The following is a 21,670-nucleotide window of genomic DNA, read 5'->3' on the forward strand; positions in this document are numbered from 1 at the left end:
ATAAATAGATAAAATATCAATGTCAATAGTTAACTATCGAATTTACGATTTTTTGAAATTAGGTAGTTAAAATTTTAAATGTAGTTAAAATTTTAAATTTTCTAAAATTCGGTAATTAAATTAATGATGTTGATTTTTTACTTATTTATTTATAAATGTTACATGAATAATAAGTTAACGGTATTTGGTATTTGAATAGTTAAAAAACATTTTTGTATAATTTTTATATGAATTTTAAATTATTAAGTTTGAAAAAGAGATTCAAAATTTAATTGGCCTTTGACAATTCAGTTATTAAAATTAATATAAAAAAATGTATTTTTTATATGTTTTCCAAAGATTTGTCAAAAGTATCGGTTTTATCATTTCCATTCACTTCAACTTCTATTCCTGAAGTTCTATCTACTTCAACTTCTATTCCTGAAGTTCTATCTAAGTAAGATATATAAGGTCCTATTTAGTTAGATGTACAAAAAATTATAACATTTTTCTTAGATAACAGTAATATTTTTATAAGGTGTTTACTTATAATTCAATTACATTTTTTCCTAGACTAAAATATACACATCTGACATCTCTAAAAATTTGAAGATAATTCATACCTTATCTTATCAAATAAAGTTATAAACTTATAATCTCATCTCATTTTTTTTAAATGTAATAATACCTTTAAAACTCTAAATTTGAGACTTAAAAACTCTAATTATACAAATATAAGTGTAAAAAAGTCATTGTTTACTATGTTTATTAAGATATGAAACCCAAATTTAGAGTTCGGGACTAGGTTGATTCAAATTATAACATTAATTATTAGTGTGTTTAATATGTTTAATAGCCATTGTTTATCTTTATTATTTTTAGATTATTCGATTTATTTTATAATTTATTAAGTAATTGAGACATTTTTGGCAATTATAAGCCAAATCAATCAACCTATTAAAAAAATATTTATTATTCAGATTTAGATAAATAAATATATTTTGTCTTAATTAGGTCAAAATGAAAAAAAACAAAAAACAAAACAGAATATAAGGCGGGAATTTAGAAAATTAGGTCGGAATAACGCGGGGAATTGTATTGTATTGGCGGTGATATAAGAAGTGGATTTTGAGTGAAGAATCAAATCAGGTTTTCTCTCTATCCAAATTCATCACTATCTTATCTTCAATCATCCTGTTTATTATACATTGCAATTTCATTTATTTCTTTAGAATCTGATTATACATATGGGGAAGCGAAAGAGAACTAGGGTTCCAAGAGATGCCGATGAAGAAGAAGAAGAAATAGAACATGAAGAACCTCAGGACGATGTTGGCACTTCTTCAACGCACCAGAGTTTGTACCAGGTATTCGATCTCATTTCTGTTTTTACTCGAAATTATCGATAGCATCGCGCATTTCTCTTGCCCTAATTCAGTTAATCTAGTATTTTCCTTCAATTATTTCGCCGTTTCCTCATTTTTTTAGTTGATATTGTGTTGTACCCTGATACCGAAATCTACAAATATAGTTGATTTGTTTTGTATAAATGATATATATTGCTATTGGAAATGAAAAAGTTTAGGTTTCTGGCAGGGCATGAACACCATAATGATCCAAGATGGAAATTAGAAATCTTGAAGTTTTAACAAAATTTGTGACAGGTTCTTGGTGTGGAAAAAACAGCAACCCAACAGGAAATTAAGAAAGCATATTATAAATTGGCTTTAAGACTGCATCCTGACAAGAATCCTGGTGATGAGGTGAGATTTCAAGACTCTACCTTCGATAAATTTATATTATTCCCTTCAGTAATTTGATCCAAATCAATGTTTTTGTCTTTGATACTCACTATAGGAAGCAAAAGAGAAGTTTCAGCACCTACAGAAAGTTATCTCAATACTTGGTGATGAGGAGAAAAGAGCACTTTATGATGAGACTGGTTGCATCGATGATGATGTGAGTATGAAAAGAACACTTGTTTTTGCAACTAGTTGTTCCTGTTTAGAGCCACACAAATTCATAAATTTGTTGGTTGTTTCTTGTTTGGATTCAAATACTTATGCAGGATCTAGCAGGAGGTAGTGTTGTTAACAATCTGAAAGAATTCCTCAAGACTTTGTACAAAAAGGTCATTCTTGCACAAATTATTAGTGTAACAAGATATATTTTTTACTGTGTTCAATTATTAATCCAAGTTATAAAATGTAGGTCACTGAGGAAGACATTGAACAGTTTGAAGCAACCTACAGAGGATCTGACTCAGAAAAGATTGATTTGTTTGACCAGTTCAAAAAGTACAAGGGTAACATGAACAAGTATGTACATTTAGTAGTATTACATACCGCTGAAAGTAAGTAGTCTTGTCAGAAAATTCTTAAAACATGTTTTCACCTCTGCAGGCTCTTCTGTTCAATGCTATGCTCCGATCCTAAGCTGGATTCCCACCGTTACAAAGATATTGTCGACGAGGCAATTGCAAACGGTGATTTGAAGTCAACAAAAGCATATGAAAAATGGTGTAAGAAAGTATCGAAAATTAAACCTCCCACAAGTCCTCTGAGGCCCAGGCGCAAGTAAGTCATATATATATAGTTTGAAATTTTGTTAATGAATCTGATTTGATAATATGGTTTTTATCTTATTTTGCAGTGTAAAGGAGGAGACTGAAGATTTATATGCAATGATAACTCAGAAAAGGAATGAGAGGAAAGGTAAGTTTGATTCGTTGTTTGCGAAATATGGTGGTGGTGGGAGCAAAGTGGATTCAGAACCTACTGATGAGGAGTTTGAAGCCATACAGAAGAAGCTCCAAAGCAAAATGAAAACCAAGAAGAAATAAATTTGGATTTGGAAATGTAACTGAAATTGGTTTATCAAGTAGTATTAGTTTGATGATACTTTTGTTTGAGCATTGGGGCTTGTTGAATCAACTGAAATTTTGTTTGGATCATGGTTTTCCTCATTGAAATATTATTATTATGCTCATAAGTTTTGCATTATATATAGCACAGTTGAGTCATAATTTAAATTAATTGTAATCAATTAAATAATTATATTTAGTACAAAAATTAATTATTACTATTAGTTATTATTAAAAAAATAATTAAATTAACTATATAAAATAGAAAATGTGTAGAATATTAAAATTATATTATTTTTAAAACTGTAATTCATAATTGAGAAAAATAAAAATAAAATATAATTTCAATCAATTACAAATTTTAAACTTTGAATTCATGTCAAAATTTTATAATCTAAGATCCTTATTTGATATGAATGAATCAATTATTTACTTAGCAGTAAAGCCTGTAATTTGTTCAGTTTTCTCTCTTCAAACAGCAAAAATAAATCTTGAGCCTACAGACAAGTTTGTAAAATTACCATTGACATTCTTGGTCCTCTCCTTATAGATTGGAACTGTGTAACCAAACAATCGAGCCACCAATGCTGCCATGCACAATACTGCTGAGAGTTTGAAGAAACCTCATTTTGCATATGCAAATGTGCACTAACCTACTACCTACCTAATTCTAAAGAATCTTGTTAATCTCCTCCATATTACACAAGGAAATTTAAGTTTAAACATTATCAATCGAAGTGACTGATTCAGGGTTACATTCATACATATTTGATTCAGATTAGTCATCCAAGTAGAAAAATCAAACTAGTCCAATTGACTCTTTTAACTAGAAGAAAACTTCTCTGTTTTCAATGTTGACAGCAGAAATCTGGATATAAACAATCTAATATTATATTTGGAAAACACATGAGGTTAAACATTGAATAGGATACAAATATTGATTTGGGAATTATTATCACTGATAACATTATCAATTCGATTGTCAATGACATCAAAGTGTTAGAGAAATCAAGATAAATGGCACAACAGCAAAATCTCTACAGTTGTGTTTATTTCTGAAAACTAGTAATAGCATGAGGGAACACCAAAATCATATAGGAACATCAGAAATCTAATTCGTTGCCTTACAAGAAGACATCAAACAGAAAATAAGAGATGTTGTAAAATTAAAAGGATAAAAGATATTAGTTATGAATTAATCAAAGAACTCAACAACATTGAGTCTTATTGATAGTTTGATGGTATAACTTTAGTCATCATAGCCTAGCCTGCCTGAAAAACTTGTAAAATGCAATAATAAACTTGTAAAATGATGTAACAAAAATCGAAATCCTTCTATCGTATCTAACTCAAAGATGAGGATATCTTAGACGGAGAGAAAGAGAGAAGAAATCGAACATAGATTTCTGTAAAAAGGGAAAGAAGGTCTCTCTATCTAAATGTATTTTGAGGGTGTTATACACTGCATAATTAACATGAATGTTTAAGTCACGAGTCAAGTTGAGAAACCAGTTTATTAAATTTTGTTAGCTAAATCTAATCGGAAATTAATGGCTAAAAAACAAATATATAATTGAAAATTATAAAATTATAAATCATAATATTAAATTTCTGTAGTATCAATAAACATAAGAATTGAATAAGTAAATTTCAATTCAGAAACATGAACAATTGAGATATCAAAACATGCCCATCCCATATAAATGTTGAACCTTACATTGTCATAAACAAGGAACTCAACCATCTTTTTATAATAATAGACAATCACAAAAAAAAACATCTTCTTTATGCAGTGAAACTCTTCAAACATATCCACAACGCAACCCGTTATTTGGAAAATATCACAAAGATTGGGCTCAACATCATTTGGCAAATGTCATATCACTTTCTAGAAATTAGGTTAATAAAGATATACATAGTGAAAAGAATATATAAGAACTTAACTTACTTTATTAAGGGATGAACCTATTTATATACACTTACCAAATGAATTAGTTACAAAAAAGAATAATAGAAAATTAATTAATTCTAAGCAAACTATTTACACATTACTAACAACATAAGCCGTCAATATAACAAGATGTAGGAAATAATCACATACATATTAGTCTACACAAGGTATATATTCCAAGTTTTAACATCCTCCTTTCAAGGTGTAACTTGATACACATTCAACAAGCCCAGCTTGGAAAAGAGAAATTGAAAACTCATGTAGTCGAGAACTTTCGTAAAAATATATGCCAGTTGACTAGTTGTATAAACATATTTTGAAACGACGAATTCCTCCTTAAATTTGTTTCTAACCAAATGACAATCAATCTCCAAGGGTTTCACAAACTATAATTCACCCATGGTCAATCTCCAAGTGTTTATAACCAAGTAAAAATATAAATCAGCAAGAATATAAGTCACCTAATTTAATTCACAAACAGTAAGACCCAATAACAACACAATAACCCAATCAACACCACAATAACACTATAGTGTAAGTGAATTTTATACCCCATAAAACAATCTATTTAATGTATTTCACCAATCTAAGAGCAATTTCTCAATAAGGTATCAGAAGATTATGTACAAACTCACTAAGATTTTGAACAACATAAATAAAATCTGGACAAGTAAAACAAATATATAATAAACGTCCCATCAATCTTTTGTACTTTTCTGGATTAGCAAAAAAACAACTCCAATAGTAGTACAAAGTTTAAGACTCATCATATCATATGTGTCTTTAACAGGTTTAACTCTCAATAAACCAACATCTTTAATTATATCTAGAGCATATTTCCTTTGATTAACATAAATTCCTTTATTGGTTCTTTTAATTTATAATCCCAAAAATATTTTGTTTCTTTCAAATCTTTAATTGTAAACAACTTATGTAAATAATCTTTCAATGACTAGATGGATTTCATAAATATCCAACAATTAATAAATCGTCCATATATATCAAATACCATAAATGAATCAATTGTTTTTTTTAATAAATAGACAGTTATCAATTTGAGATTGGATAAAACCAAAATCCAAAAGTTTTCTACTTTCTTGGTTCCAATATCTAGATGCTTATTTAAGGCCATATAAACTTTTCAACAGTTTACACTAGTTAAGGAGAATCTTTATTATTGTTGAGTTTTGAACTCATATTTTATTAGATTTTATATATTGTAATTATCTTTAAGCCTTTATTGGGCTTAAGAGTAGTAGTTTAGTCTTTTGGTCTTTGATGTACTCCTATAAATAGAGACATTGTAACATAGGGTTACTTGAGCCATTATTCCATAGAAAATCAATAGAATGGACGACTCCCCGAGGATGTAAGCATTGTTGGCTGAACCTCGTTATATCTTGTGTTCTTTATTATTCTTTACCCCTTTATCTCTATATCTTATTTTATCGTGTGTTTAGAATGAATCTTTTCTCAACAAGTGGTATCAGAACATTTATTAGAATGTTTAATCTAATCTATTCGTGAAGATATGACGAAAACCCTAACCACCATTGAAAAAGTTGTTGGATATTTGTGCTTTTGTTGAAGATTGTTGGTTGTTTGAGAAAACGACATTGGTTGCATTAGAATTAGTCGCCGTGAAGATTTGAGTCGAAATCTTCAATTTCTAAGGAGATGTCAACGGTCGTTAAAATATTTTTTAGTTTTGGGTGACGATGTCTTGAGAAGAAAAGAGAAGAAGGCAATGAGTCTTTTGTTCTTCTCGAAGGTGTCAATGGTTGCAGGTGACGAAAAGTCGTCGTGTAGGCTGCGACCCCATAATGAAGAAGATGATGTATATTCTTTTGACTTATTTTAATTTGGGACATATGGTCTATTAAAATATAAAAAAGAAAAAATATATATCTCAATATATATTCCATATATATAAATATTATATTATGATATAATATAATATAATATATGAAGAGAATGAGCCAATAATCTTAGAAGCTGTCAACAATTAAGACTTTTTCAACTAAGACTTTTTATTTAAGTCTCGTTTGTTTTCACAAAATAGGTTTAAGACCTATTTGATTCCAATTTTCACAAGTAAAACCTTGTTTGATTTTAATTAAATTCTCAAAGTTTTGTATACTTTGATCTTGGATTTGTATTGAGACTTATTTGACTAAATTTCTCAAAGATGGAGATTTGTGATTTATATGCTAAGAGATTTAATATTCGTCAATATAGAGATTGAAAATTGGAGTTGAAAAAGAAGGTGAAGTTCTTATTCAATGTTGAAGGTTATGGAAGACAATTGATGCAACATGTAAGAAATTTTTTGATTTTAAAGCAGGTGGCTTTAGTGTTTGTTTGCAATAGTGTGTTTTTGATATGTGTGTTTAATGGACATATTTGGATTTGCATAAAACCTTGTGAGTAGGTTTTGATTGACAATCTAGGTAAATGCTGGTGCGAAGTTGTCAAGTGGATGTTGATGCCTCAAGAATTTTATCAAGAATGGTCATTTCTAACTGATTACACTAATATTTTATCGAGAGGTTGGTAACTCATTCCTCTACATTTTCAATAGTCGGATCAAGGTTTGGAGATCTCGAAGTTTGTTTTTTGGGGATTAAAGTGTTTGCCTGAGTTTAGTTTTATTTGACTTGTTTATGACCAAAAAGTTTGTATATTTTTTGTTATGACCTTATCTTATTGGAAGGGCTAATCAAGATAAAGACGGTGGTGAGATTATGTGCTTTTACACTTGACAAAAATATGATCGATTATGGAATGTTGTTATCAAAATGATGTTTACCGATGACAACATTGTCGACATGTTGATAGGACAATCTTTCAGACCAAATTGTAGATTGTATTGAGTTGGCGGGTGATTAAGGATTGAAACAATTTTAGTTAACACATATTATGAATGAAAGACCATGAAGAGGAAGACTAATGAAAAACACTTATAAGTTGAGGTAGAGAGATCTTGAGAGCAACTCTCAAACGAACCAAGAATAAATCATTGCATTATCTTCTAATGTGAGAAGATAAATAAAACCTTGAGTGAGATTCATAGACATGAAAAATGGGCTAGATGAGAGACTCGATTAATTCGAAAGTGATGATTTTGTTACTTCTTTTGTTCTATCTTAATTTTTTATACATTATGGATCATGGATTAGATAAATGAGATGATTGAGACCTTGAATGAGATTCCTCATGAAAAATGAGCTAGATGAGAGGTCCGATCAATTCAAATGGAAGGATATTCGCAATTTATTTTAGAGAAACTATAAATGAACATTTGAAGCATTGGTGAAGACAATTGAAGAAAGATAATGAATCTTGAAATAATATTCTTGAATTGCTAGTTGTTTTTGGATTCAAGAAACTAGTAGATTGAAAATTAATTTGTTCAAGGAGAAGTATGAGGTTCAAGTTGGTTAATATGGGTGACAAATGCTTTGTCAGATTTCTAGCTTAAGAAAAGAGATGCCGTGATAACCTAATTTATTTGTTATGAAGTAGACGATAAAAGTTCGTTTTGGGTCTCCTCGTTTTCGATCAATATCTTATTTTGAGTAAGTAAACGATGAAAATTCATTTTGGGTATCCTCAGTTTTTGATAGATATCTGATTTTGAAAAAGTAGACGATGAAGGTCCGTATTAGGTCTGATCGGTATTTTGATTTTAGTCGATTGTTGGACTTGAAAAATAAGACACTCGATTTGTGGCAAACAAAAATAAAGATTATTTTGACATGATAAAGAATTGTTAATTCTAGTTTCCGCATATGTCAACAGGTATGAACAAAGATTGAGAAGAGTTGTTGAATGTATTTCTTCGTTGAAATAACGTGGTTACCCAAATTTATTTAGTGTTATAAACTCTATGACTTTATCTTCGAGGGCTTTTGAGCGGAAGTAGAGGTATAATACTTTATCTCGTGAATGACTCTAACAGTGAAGATTGATGTGTGACTCATAACCTTTTAACGGTGCGATATACATGATGGTGGAGATTGTTATTCTTCAAAGAACTCTTGAGTGAAAGTGGAGGTACGAGAAGTTATCTCATTAATGGCTCGAGTGAAGGTGAAGATTGAAGAGTTGAACCCACTTATTTCTTGATGGCTTGACTTTGTCAAGGTGTAGATTAATGTGTACGACTCGTGTATTTCCTAAGGGACGTGAAATTCGTCAAGGTGGAGATTGTTGAATTTATAATTTATTCATCACATCTCAATAAATGTGGTATTCGCCCAAGGTAGAAATTGTTGGGGTTTGGGCTAATATTTTATTATAGTTTATATATTGTAATTGGTTTTAAGCTTTTATTGGGCTTAAGAGTAGTAGTTTAGTCTTTTGGTCTTTGATGTACTCCTATAAATAGAGACATTGTAACCTAGGGTTACTTGAGCCATTATTCCATAGAAAATCAATAAAATGGACGACTCCCCCAAGGATGTAGGCATTGTTGGCCGAACCTCGTTATATCTTGTGTTCTTTATTATTATTTACCATTTTATCTTTATATCTTTTTTTATCGTGTGTTTAAATTAAATTTTTTCTCAACAATTAGATCCAAGAGGAGGGACCGTATAAACATTTTTTTTTCCAAATATCCATGTAGAAAGTATTATTAATGTCAACTTGGTGTAAATACCAATTTTTGGCAGCAATTAATATTAAGAGTATACGAACTGTAGCAAGTTTAACAACGAGAAAAACTTTCATTATAATCAACACCCTCTTTTTGCAAAAACCTTTTAGCCAATGACCTTATCTTAAGCTTGTTAATTGTTCCATCAACATTTAACTTAAGCTTATAGACCCACTTAAATCTAAAAGCTTTTTTATCTTCTAGTAATTCAATCAATACCCAAGTTTGATTTCTTTTTAGAGCATCTAACTCTGCTTCCATTGCATCAACCCATTTCTTTCTTTTACTGGCTTGATCATATGAGTTTGGTTCATATAAAATAGAAATATTTGTCAAGAAACACATATACAAGTAATTTAAGAATGAAGAAGTGTGATATGGATAGGTTTGTGGTATATGGTATGAGGTAAAAATAGTAGGTTCTGAATGATTTACTGATTTTTCTAATGTATAACTAGGTTTAACTATTGAATTGTAGTATTCATATAAACTTGATAATCATGCATCCAAGTAGATTTATGTTTGACTCTAGAACATTTCATAAGTATCTCATTCAAGTCAATAGAAATATTTGACTTAAATGAAGAATGATCAAGAAATACTAGACTCTCTTGTGATACTTAGTTGAAACATTATTGATTTGAAACACAATATTTGTAGATGGTGAATGTTGTGTTGGGATTTTCTAAGCGTACATCTCATATATATATATATATATATGATAAAAGGTGCGGAATTTGACTTTTAAAATTATTTTATCATTAACTTATAATCCATACCCATATTGATTGTAACAAATTCACTGTTTATAACTAATTTAAACATCCATAGGGGTTTATAGAAAAATGATATGTCGTTGACCTTTTAAGCTTATGATGACGGACGTGACTCGTACTCTTTACGGTTTTCCCAACTTCTCAAGAAGTGTCTGAAATGCCTTAAGATCCCATTAGTATGGTTCTCATAACTTCTCAAGAAGTGTCTGAACTGTCGATCCCACGTGTACTTCACAATCAAGACAGAAATGACCCTTCATCTTCTTATTTACCAAATGTTTTTTCAATGTCTCTAATGTTGATCGCGAAGATAAGATTAAAATAACTAGAAACCTTTTCTAGAAATGAATGATCAACCAATAGAACATCCAATAGAACATGCTAGTGTTCAATATTGTTGATCGAAATGGATGAAAAAAATAAAATAAGTGAAAACTTTCTTTTCCTTGAACAAACTTTAAAAAGAAAAAACAATTTTCTAGAGAGAGAATCAAATTTGTTTTACGAAAAAACTCATTATCTTTTACAAGAGACTCTTATATGATGATTTCATTATATTTAATTCTTTTATTAATTATAATAATTGAAATGTTATATATATAAAAGGAAACGTCAATCACCCTTTTTTTTTAAATATCTTTCCGTTTATTATAAATTAATAATAATAATTAATAATTAAATATCATATTTAAAATAGAAACGTTTAATCAATCACTATTAATTCCTCTAATTAATTGGTTGATTAATAATATATTTTTTAATAAATATTATATTATCTCCAAAATAAAACTTATTCTAAATATTCATTAATATTTATCATCCATGAATAAATTCATAATTTATTCTCATTTTATATTTTAATTTAACTTTTATATTTTAATTTAACTTTTATATTGCATGTGACCATTAGACCCATAGAGTTTTTAACCGATTATAATTAACCATTAATTATAATCCAGTCAAGATGATGTTTCTAGCAAAACGCGCGCGACTCCTAATGCTCTAGAAAGTTAACTGGTATTAACTTTGACGAAGCTTCGAACCTGTCTGCAACTATTTATTTTGTGAATGTTCATCTCGTCACATCTTATACCGGCTCATTTATATGAGTATGGTTATTGATTGTCAACTCCCACTAGACAGAAACATCGTATCCAGCCCAAGCCTAATTTTCTTGTCATACCAAAACTTACTACTATCTTAAGTCTATCCTCGAGAGACCATCAACCTGAGATAGAATTCCATGGCCATATACTAGAAAGTAGTGTTTCGACAAGAGGGCTTTGAGTATATACATTCTTGTTCCTAGTACAAGAGTTGTGACTTTTTTATTGGCTACTCACAATATCACTATATATCTTTCACATACCTAACCACTAGCTCTTGATCGCCCTTTTATAGATCGCTCGTAACTAGTATTAAAGTACATGATCCACACATATGATTTTACTTGAGCACCTCAAATCTAAGGATAATTCACTATAGTATCTATGAGATGCACCACTACCATAGAATAAATATATTACCATGAGGGGTTTAATGCGGTGCGAGTCGAAGAGGCGTTTATGCGAAAGTTGCAGCATCCGAAAATATCTCGCAAGTGTCAGATTTCGACGATTGCCTAGTGTTTTTCGGGCGGAAACGTGGTGCTGTGAAGAAGTCATGGCTTTGCCATGAGGTATGATGGTTTAAGGCCATCTGACGACGTTTAGGGGCTCAAAATCGCATTTGTATTAGTTTCGGGTGTTTTTTGCAATTTATTAAAAGTTGTTTATTTCTTTTGCAAGCTAGGGTTTGAGTATTTAAAGAATCTTAAAACACTTTGTTATGGGAAGATTATTAATCAGAAAACGAGGTTTCCTCAATATCTATCAACTTTCGGTATTCGTAAGAATCAACGAATCTTGATAAAGGTTCATCCTAGCCACGCACGCTGCATCAGTTGGTATCAGTTTCCAGTCGACCCTGAGGTATGCCGCCCCGAAGACAGCCGCGCAACCCTACCCCTGGTGCTGATGATGGTGACCTTGCTGAGTTGCGACGTGAAAACGCTGAGTTTCGCCGTGATAACGACGATTTGAGGCGGCATGTTGAATGGTTGACGCAACGGATGGATGCATCTATGCACATGCACCACCCTGAAGATGATGTTACGATGACAGATGAAAACCCTCTCGGTGGTCTTCGAAATCGATCCCCTGAACGCCCCAATCATCGCTGGGAGCAGGCTTTCAGGGTGGACATCCCTAAGTTCGATGGTAGTCTACCACCGGAAGAGTTTATTGATTGGCTTTCTCAGGTTGAAGAGATTCTGGATTTCAAGGAAGTTCCTGCAGATCGTCGTGTACCCCTTGTTACGATCCGTTTACATGGTCGTGCACAAGCATGGTGGCTTGCATTGTTTCAATTGTGGTGAAGTTGGCCATCGCCAAGCAGAGTGTCGCAACCCAAAGTCCACCAATCGTGGTCTTTTTACTGAGGTGGATGATCCTGACTCTGCTCTTCCTTCAGATTCAGCCCCAGTGTATGATGTTTATGATGATGAGGCAGCGGAGGAGTATGTTTCTGGTGATGTTGGCCCCCTTTTGGTGATTCGTCGATCATGTTTAACCCATCGTGCTCCTGACAACGAGTGGTTACGCAATAATCTGTTCCATTCCACTTGTACCATCGGTGGCAAAGTTTGCACCTTCATCATTGATGCTGGGAGTTGTGAGAATGTGATTTCTGAGGTTGTAGTTTCGAAGCTGGGTCTGTCCACTGAACCTCACCCCAAGCCTTATCGCCTGTCCTGGCTGAGTCAAGATTGTGTTGATGCCAAATCAGCCCAAGAAGGGTGCTGCCCCCACTCATCATGCGTCCCCCCTGCCACCTTGTTGTCTCGGGGTCCTTTTCAGACCGCCATGGTTGAATCTGGCATGGTGTTTGCTCTATTTTGTTCGCTGATTACCTGTGGTGCTAGTTCTGAGGTTCCTATTCCAGTGCAGCCGCTGTTACAGGAGTTTGCAGATGTTTTTCCTGAGAATCTGCCTTGTGTCTTGCCTCCTTTGCGTGATATCCAGCATCACATTGACTTGGTTCCAAGTGCTGCCCTACCCAACCGTTCTCATTACCGCATGAGTCCCAAAGAACATGACGAGTTGCGTAGACAGGTGGAGGACTTGCTGGCTAAGGGACACATTCGAGAGAGCCTTAGTCCCTGTGCTGTCCCGGCCCTTCTTACCCCAAAAAAGGATGGGTCTTGGCGTATGTGCATTGATAGTCGTGCTATCAACAAGATTACAGTGCGTTATCGGTTTCCTATTCCCCAGTTGGATGACTTGTTGGATCAGTTGGGTGGTGCTTCTGTGTTTAGCAAACTGGATTTTGTCCTTGGGCTGCCACGTACCCAGCGTGGTTCTGATTCGATTTTTGTGGTGGTTGAATGATTCTCGAAGATGGTTCATTTCATTCCCTGCAAGAAAACCTCTGATGCTGTGGCTGTTGCACAACTTTATTTCAGGGATGTGTATCGCCTTCATGGACTTCCTGCCTCCATAGTTTCTGATCGGGACACTCGCTTTGTGAGTCACTTTTGGAGGAGTCTTTGGCGTTTGGTTAATACTCAGCTGAATTTTAGCAGTGCCTATCACCCGCAAACTGATGGCCAAACTGAAGTTGTTAATAGGTCTTTGGGGAACCTTCTGCGCAGTTTAGTTGGGGATCATCCTAAGGCTTGGGATCTGAAGCTGCCTCAGGCCGAGTTTGCTCACAATCATGTTGTTAATCGCTCCACTGGTTTTAGTCCTTTCCATGTGATTTACGGGCTGTCTCCGCGTGCTCCTCTTGATTTGTTAGCGCTGCCCAGCAAGGTGCGTCCTCATTCCACTGCTGCGGATTTTGTTAGTCAGTTGGCTCAGGTTCATCAGACCACTCATGACCGCTTGGTTGCTGCTACTGCCAAGTACAAGGAGAAGGCTGATTCGAGAAGGCGTGCTGTTGATTTTGAAGTTGGTGACTTTGTGTGGGCTATTCTGACTAAGGATCATTTTCCAGCTCATGAATATAGCAAGCTTGCTGCTAAGAAGATTGGTCCTGTTGAGATTGTGGAGAAGATCAACCCCAATGCTTATCGTTTACGCCTTCCCAGCCATGTGCGTACCTCTGATGTGTTCAATGTGAAGCATCTTGTTCCTTTTGTGGGTGAGTCTTCTTCTGATGAGGATGATGCGGTTCCAGATTCGAGGAAGAATCTTTTCTACCCTGGGGGGAATGATGCGGTGCGAGTCGAAGAGGCGTTTATGCGAAAGTTGCAGCATCCGAAAATATCTCGCAAGTGTCAGATTTCGACGATTGCCTAGTGTTTTTCGGGCGGAAACGTGGTGCTGTGAAGAAGTCATGGCTTTGCCATGAGGTATGATGGTTTAAGGCCATCTGACGACGTTTAGGGGCTCAAAATCGCATTTTTATTAGTTTCGGGTGTTTTTTACAATTTATTAAAAGTTGTTTATTTCTTTTGCAAGCTAGGGTTTGAGTATTTAAAGAATCTTAAAACACTTTGTTATGGGAAGATTATTAATCAGAAAACGAGGTTTCCTCAATATCTATCAACTTTCGGTATTCGTAAGAATCAACGAATCTTGATAAAGGTTCATCCTAGCCACGCACGCTGCATCATCGCCCTTTTATAGATCGCTCGTAACTAGTATTAAAGTACATGATCCACACATATGATTTTACTTGAGCACCTCAAATCTAAGGATAATTCACTATAGTAGCTATGAGATGCACCACTACCATAGAATAAATATATTACCATGAGGGGTTTAATGCGGGACACTCCAGTGCATTGTTAACTCCTTAACAACCACTTATATGTTCATTCAGATTATCAATTATAGTCTCGAGTCATAGGAACACTCGCTTGATCAAATCAAGTAATGCAACACACACTAGTCTTACCGGTTTAATAATATCCTATCTCAAAAAACCTATGACTAGGGATCCTTTTTTATATGAACGTTATGTAATATAATAAACGGCCTATCTCATGATCACTATCATAAACGCTTTTATACTAGTATCATATCATGGACTTCAACATATTCATATTAAGAAAACACCCTTTTTTTCACAATTAAATAATAGTATGAAACAATGAAGATGCCTTTATTAATTGAAAATAATATTCAATTATTATAATTAGATGTCAATGTGATGGTCATTGAGCACTCTTATCTAGCATGTTGACTTTCAACAAAAAGGATTAGAATTATGTGATAAAATACTTTTATCAAGATTTTCATCAACAACATTAATATTAAATTCAATAGAAGCAAGATCATAGAGATTGGAATCTTCGTCAATGTATAAGAATGAAGGAAGAGAATTGTCCTTTATTTCACACACTAACATGAGGAAAGGAAACACATGTTCATGGAAAATAATATCTCTACTAATAATTATTTTTTCAGAATCAAGATCATATGTTTTATATTCATTTTTGCCCATCATTATATCCCAAAAAAAATATATTTTAAGGCTCTCGAATCAAAGGATTCGCAACATAGCATAAACAACAAAAAATTCGAATACTTGAATAATCTAGTTCATGTCCATATAACATGTAAAATTGTGTTTTCCACCTAAGAATCATAGTGGGCAATCTGTTTATAAGAAATGTGACCATAAGAATTGAGAATTGCCATAATTTAGATGGTAGTTTAGATTTAAAAATCAAGCTCGGACAACATAAAGCAAATACTTGTGTTTACGCTCCACTACACCATTCTGACATGGAGTATATACACAAGTACGTATAATGCCATAAGATTGAAACAAAATTTGATATTCAACACTTATGAATTCACTCTTATTGTCTGTTCGAATTATGTTCGAATTATTTTAACAGATTTATCAAACTGATTTTTAACAAGAATCAAGAAATCTTTTCAATTTTTAAGTACTTGACACTTATCCAAGTGTATTGACTATAATCATCTACTATATTAAGCATAAACGGGGTGTTTGTGAAACAAGATTCACAATAAGGATCCCAAATATCCACATGTATAAACTGGAAAAGGAAATCATATTTGTTTTGACTTAATGGAAATTTGATCTTATCTAAATATTTTTAACTGACTGCTCAATTAAGAATTTTGAAATGAATGAATAATACTTCACATCAACGGATGACCAAGACATTTATGTCAAACACTATCTAAGCATTAGAATTCATAAATAAAGTCTATCATGGATGCATGAATTATCCTTTTGGTTATTGAAACTAAAATAGTCTAAAACATAGATTTTCCTTCAAGATCCTACAAAAGACATTTATTTGTGAAAAGGTTAATAACAAGTGAAAATCCTTAGCCAATTTGGAAACCGTTATTATGTTATATTTGAAATATGATATGTATAGGAAATCTGTTAAGTTCAATTGTGGATGAACTCTCTCATTGAACCCCATTTGTTTCACAAATTTAAAAGATTCATCAGATAAGTGAAAATGAAAAAAATGGCTGATTGTTCTAAGATTATGCATCATGTTTAGATTAGAACATACATATCTACTAGCTCCTGTATCTATAATACATTAAACATATCTCATATAATCGTTCAATGAAAAAGCATATAAGAATGAATTCATACCTGCATATCCACCACAAAGAACAAAGTTAACCTGATTTGCTTTGAGTGCATTCACAATCTCTTGTTTAATCAACACAGTAAGTTCAGTTGGTGCATCATCAACATTCTTTCCAGCATCAATAGAGTAATCAACCATGTTAATTTTGTTTATTCCTTTCACAGTCATATCCCTATAGCCTTTTTACCCGTCTGGAAATCTCAAAAGTTTGAAACATCCATCGACATTTTGCCTTTATCCTTTTTTTTCTTTCAGACTTTCCTGAATTAGTGAATTTGTTGAATGTCTCTTTGTTCATCATTGTCAAGTTTCTCAAACTATTATCAAATCCAATCATATTAACCATCATAGAATCGTTCTGTTGTTCAACAAGAAGTAACATGAAATAGGATTTGTTGACATCTCGCAACTGATCCATTTTCAGAATTTGTCTCCACAAATTCATATACACCTCATTCAATCCCATCAGGAATTGAATCAATTTATCTGTGGACAAAATTTATCTAAAGTTCCCTAGGTACTTGAAAGACAGTACAACTCATCCCTGAGATTTTTGGTTTGGAGAAATAAACATCAAGCGACATAATATCTTGAACAATACTATTGATCTTCTTCTATAAATTGAACAGGAGAATACCATTGCTCTGTCCATATCACATATGAAACTCAATCCAAACTCCCTAGCCGATGTGGTGTAGATGAAGAACTTATAAATTTATTTCGAAATTCAGTTAAGAATCCATGATCGAACCATACAATCGACACGATTCCAATGCTCGATTTCAACAGTTCCTTCCTTTGGCTTCGCACAAGTAAATTTATCTTGTGCATAGCTTCATCTTAGCACCAACCACAATTTTCACCGCTAGACTCCAGCTGAGAAAATTTCATTTTGCTAACTGGATGGACACAAGGCTTGTACCAGGATGATCGGAATTGTGAAGAAGTAGAAATTCATTTTTAAACTTTGATCTTACATCACTCATTTTCTCAACAATGACTTTTTCTTCTAGCTCTGATACCATCTAGAAATTAGGTTAATAGTGAGAGATATGTAGGAGAAAAATAATATAAAAACTTAACTTACTTTGTGAAGGGATGATACCATCTAGAAATTAGGTTAATAGTGAGAGATATGTAGGGAGAAAAATAATATAAAAACTTAACTTACTGTGTGAAGGGATGAACCAAATGAATTAGTTACCAAAGGTTTAAACAAACTATTTACACATTACTAACAACATTAAGCTGGGAATAACAACTTATAGGAAATAATCACATACATATTAGTCTACCATAAGGTATATACTCTAAGTGTTAACCGTGTTCAAAGAAATAATGCTACTACTGAGAGGTGTTCAAACCCCATTTTGAATATGCAAATGTGAACAATATTAATCAAAATGACTAATCAAGAGTTTCATTCATATAGACTATATAGTGTTTGATTATATTTAATCAAACTGGACAAACAGAAGAAATCTTCTAAAGTTCTCATAAGTATTCATCAATTCAATGATCACGACAGAAATTTGAATATAAAGAACAATCACACAATTATAGACTATTGAGAAGTCATTTGAAAGACGCATTAGACTAAACATTGAATCCGTATATAACTCTTGATGGGAATTATTCTCACTCATGATGCATCATAATTCGATTGTTAATGATCATCACCATTAACGTGATAGAGAAATAAAAGATAGAATGCAAACAACAAATACAATGGAAATCTCTGAAATCAAGTAATACCATGAGGGAACACCAAAATTATATAGGAACATTAGAATCTAAATACAATGGCGCTACAGAAAAAAAACACCGAAAATCAGAATCTTGATTCCTAAATCAATGTCTTTGAACAGTTATAAAATGTAGGTCACTGAGGAAGACATTGAACAGTTTGAAGCAACCTACCGAGGATCTGAGTCAAAAAAGAATGATTTGTTTGACCAGTTCAAAAAGTACAAGGGTAACATGAACAAGTATGTACATTTAGTATTACATACCGCTGAAAGCAAGTAGTCTTGCCAGAAAATTCTTAAAACATGTTTTCACCTCTGTAGGCTCTTCTGTTCAATGCTATGTTCTGATCCTAAGCTGGATTCCCACCATTACAAAGATATTGTCGACGAGGCAATTGAAAAGGGTGATTTGAAGTCAACAAAAGCATATGAAAAATGGTGTAAGAAAGTATCGAAAATGAAACCTTCCACAAGTCCTCTGAGGCCAAGGCGCAAGTAAGTCATATATATATAGTTTGAGATTTCGTTGATGAATCTGATTTGAAAATATGGCTTATCTTATTTTTGGCAGTGGAAAGGAGGAGACTGAAGATTTATATGCAATGATAACACAGAAAAGGAATGAGAGGAAAGGTAAGTTTGATTCGTTGTTTGCGAAATATAGTGGTGGTGGGAGCAAAGTGGAATCAGAACCTACTGATGAGGAGTTTGAAGCCATATAGAAGAAACTCGAAAGCAAAATGAAAACCAAGAAGTAAATTTGGATTTGGAAATGCAACTGAAATTGGTTTATGAAGTAGTATTAGTTTGATGATACTTTTGACTATTTGAGCATTGGGGCTTGTTGTATCAAGTCTTTAAGAAGAAATCAACTGAAATTTTGTTTGGATCATGGTTTTCCTCTCATTGAAATATTATTATTATGCTCATAAGTTTTGCATGTTATATATAGCATTTTAAATTATTATGCAGATCATTAGATTTCTCAAAGTCTTGAATAGCAAACACTTGAGTCATAATGACCATTTTAGAAAAACAACCCCAAGAACTATTGAGATCTCAATCAACATGTCTCCTACATAAATAGATGTTAATAATAAACTATCACAAAGAAGCAGTCTCCTAATCTAGTGAAACTCTTCAAGCATGTCCACCTGCATGCTATATAAATTCCAAAAATGAATGCTACTGCTGAAAAACTGTCTGAAGAAGTCAAAAACTCTCCATAGTTAGCCTTTTATCCAAAGAATGCTGCTACTAGTGAGGATTAGGAAAGACAAATTTTCAGGTATTGGGTAACCCAGAACTCCATCGTAAAAACCGGGTAGCTAGGTGGCTCAAAATATCCAGCCCCAAATGGACTGATACCCGGAGCAATATATTTATAAAAAACTTATTTTATAAATTTTAACAACTTTGAATACATCTCAAAATTTTATAATCTAAGATCCTTATTTGAAATGAATGAATCAATTATTTACTTAGCTGTAAAGCCTGTAATTTGTTCAGTTTTCTATCTTAAAAAAATCTTGAGCCTACACACAAGTATGTAAAATCACCATGGACCTTCTTGGTCCTCGACTAGAACTGTGTAATTATCAGATCTAACCTCATTTTATCCGAAACCAAACAATCAAGCCACCGCTGCTGCCATGCATAATAAATAATACTGCTGAGAGTTTGAAGAAACCTCATTTTGCATATGCACATAAATGTGAACTAACTTACCTACCTAATTCTAAAGAATCCCCTGAATATTACACCAGGAAATTCAAGTTTAAACAATATTAAACGAAATGACTGATTCAATCAAGATTTCATTCATACTAGTGTTTGATTTTATACCATCCAAGTACAAGCAAAATCAAACTAGCCCAAACTCTTTAACTAGAAATAAAAAAAAATAATATTTTAAAAATTAATTAAAATTTCAACTTTTTTATCAAACAAAGTTTTCTAAAAAAACAAAATTAAACAAACTATGTAATTGTGAACTAATTTGTATTATTTAGATAAAAATAATAACAAGATAGACACTAAAATTTTAGTCTACTAATTTACTTAAAATTATTCCAAACCAATAAATAAATTAATTTTTAACTGGATGCTCAGTTAGAAATTTTAAAATGAATGAAAAATACTTCACATCAACAAAAGGATGACCAAGACGTTTATGCCAAATTTCCAAACTATTACAAGAATAAACTCTATCATAGATGCATGAGTTATCCTTTTGGTTATTGAAACTAAAATAGTCTAAACATAGAAATTTCCTTCATTTTTCCCACCGTCAATGTGTCTTTCTTTTAAAAATCCTACAACAGACATTTATTTATGAATAACAAATGAGAATCCTTAGTCAATTTGAAAACCGATAATAGATAATATTTGAAATCTAGTATGTATAGAACATCTATTAAGTTCAATTGTGGATGGACTCTCACTAAACCCAATTGTTTCACAATTTTAAAAGATCTATCATTCTTAGATTACAACATACATGTCCACTAACTCTTGTATCAATAATCCATGAACCATATCTCATATAATCATTTATTGAAAAAACATATAATAATGAATTCACACTTGCATATACATAACAATGAGCAAAGTTAACCTAATTTCCTTTGTGTGCATTCACAATCTCTTGTTAAATCAGCATAATAAGTTCAGTTGGTGCATCATTAACCATCTTTCCAACATCAATAAGAAATCAAGCATGCTAACTTTTTTTTTCTTTTCTTTCACAATTATATCCCTAAAACCTTTGTACCAATCTAGAAATCCCAAGAGTTTGAATCATCCAAACATTTTGCCTTTAGTGAATTTGTTGAATGTCTCCTTAATCATTATTGTCAAGTTTCTCAAACTATTATCAAATTATATTAATCACCGTTGAATCGTTCTATCAACATGGAATAGACTTGGTTAATGTTTAGCAACAGATCCAATTTTAAAATTTATCTTATAACCTATATATACATCTCATTCAATCCCAACAAAAATTGAATTAATTTATTAGTGAACAATTTATCAAAAGTTCCCTTTGATGTGTAACA

General features: G+C 32.4%; 1 protein-coding gene across 3 annotated transcripts; it reads left to right on the forward strand.

The window, feature by feature from the left end:
- Nucleotides 1–1,031: 1,031 nt before the first annotated feature.
- Nucleotides 1,032–19,378, forward strand: LOC124920702 (chaperone protein dnaJ 6-like). Of its 3 annotated transcripts, XM_047461256.1 has the most exons (8): nucleotides 1,032–1,128; nucleotides 1,212–1,346; nucleotides 1,644–1,742; nucleotides 1,837–1,938; nucleotides 2,048–2,110; nucleotides 2,191–2,297; nucleotides 2,382–2,555; nucleotides 2,632–2,967. In XM_047461256.1, exons 2-8 carry the CDS (start codon nucleotides 1,227–1,229, stop codon nucleotides 2,819–2,821), a joined length of 855 nt encoding a protein of 284 aa, XP_047317212.1. In that variant the 5' UTR covers nucleotides 1,032–1,128; nucleotides 1,212–1,226; the 3' UTR covers nucleotides 2,822–2,967. The 3 variants fall into 3 exon arrangements, with proteins under 3 accessions (XP_047317212.1, XP_047317213.1, XP_047317211.1); XM_047461257.1 differs by lacking the exons at nucleotides 1,032–1,128; nucleotides 2,632–2,967 and adding an exon at nucleotides 19,183–19,378 and having other exon boundaries at nucleotides 1,141–1,346; XM_047461255.1 differs by lacking the exon at nucleotides 1,032–1,128 and having other exon boundaries at nucleotides 1,141–1,346.
- Nucleotides 19,379–21,670: the final 2,292 nt, after the last annotated feature.

This window comes from Impatiens glandulifera, chromosome 1 (genome assembly GCF_907164915.1).
Source record: "Impatiens glandulifera chromosome 1, dImpGla2.1, whole genome shotgun sequence".
Taxonomy (NCBI): domain Eukaryota; kingdom Viridiplantae; phylum Streptophyta; class Magnoliopsida; order Ericales; family Balsaminaceae; genus Impatiens; species Impatiens glandulifera.

What these genes read in the sequence shown, in the direction of transcription:
- LOC124920702 (XM_047461256.1), top strand. Translation starts at nt 1,227, where the DNA reads ATGGGGAAGCGAAAGAGAACTAGGGTTCCAAGAGATGCCGATGAAGAA. An exon ending in TACAAGGGTAACATGAACAA is followed by an intron (nt 2,298 to 2,381) that starts GTATGTACATTT and finishes TCACCTCTGCAG; the next exon opens with GCTCTTCTGTTCAATGCTAT. An exon ending in CCTCTGAGGCCCAGGCGCAA is followed by an intron (nt 2,556 to 2,631) that starts GTAAGTCATATA and finishes CTTATTTTGCAG; the next exon opens with TGTAAAGGAGGAGACTGAAG.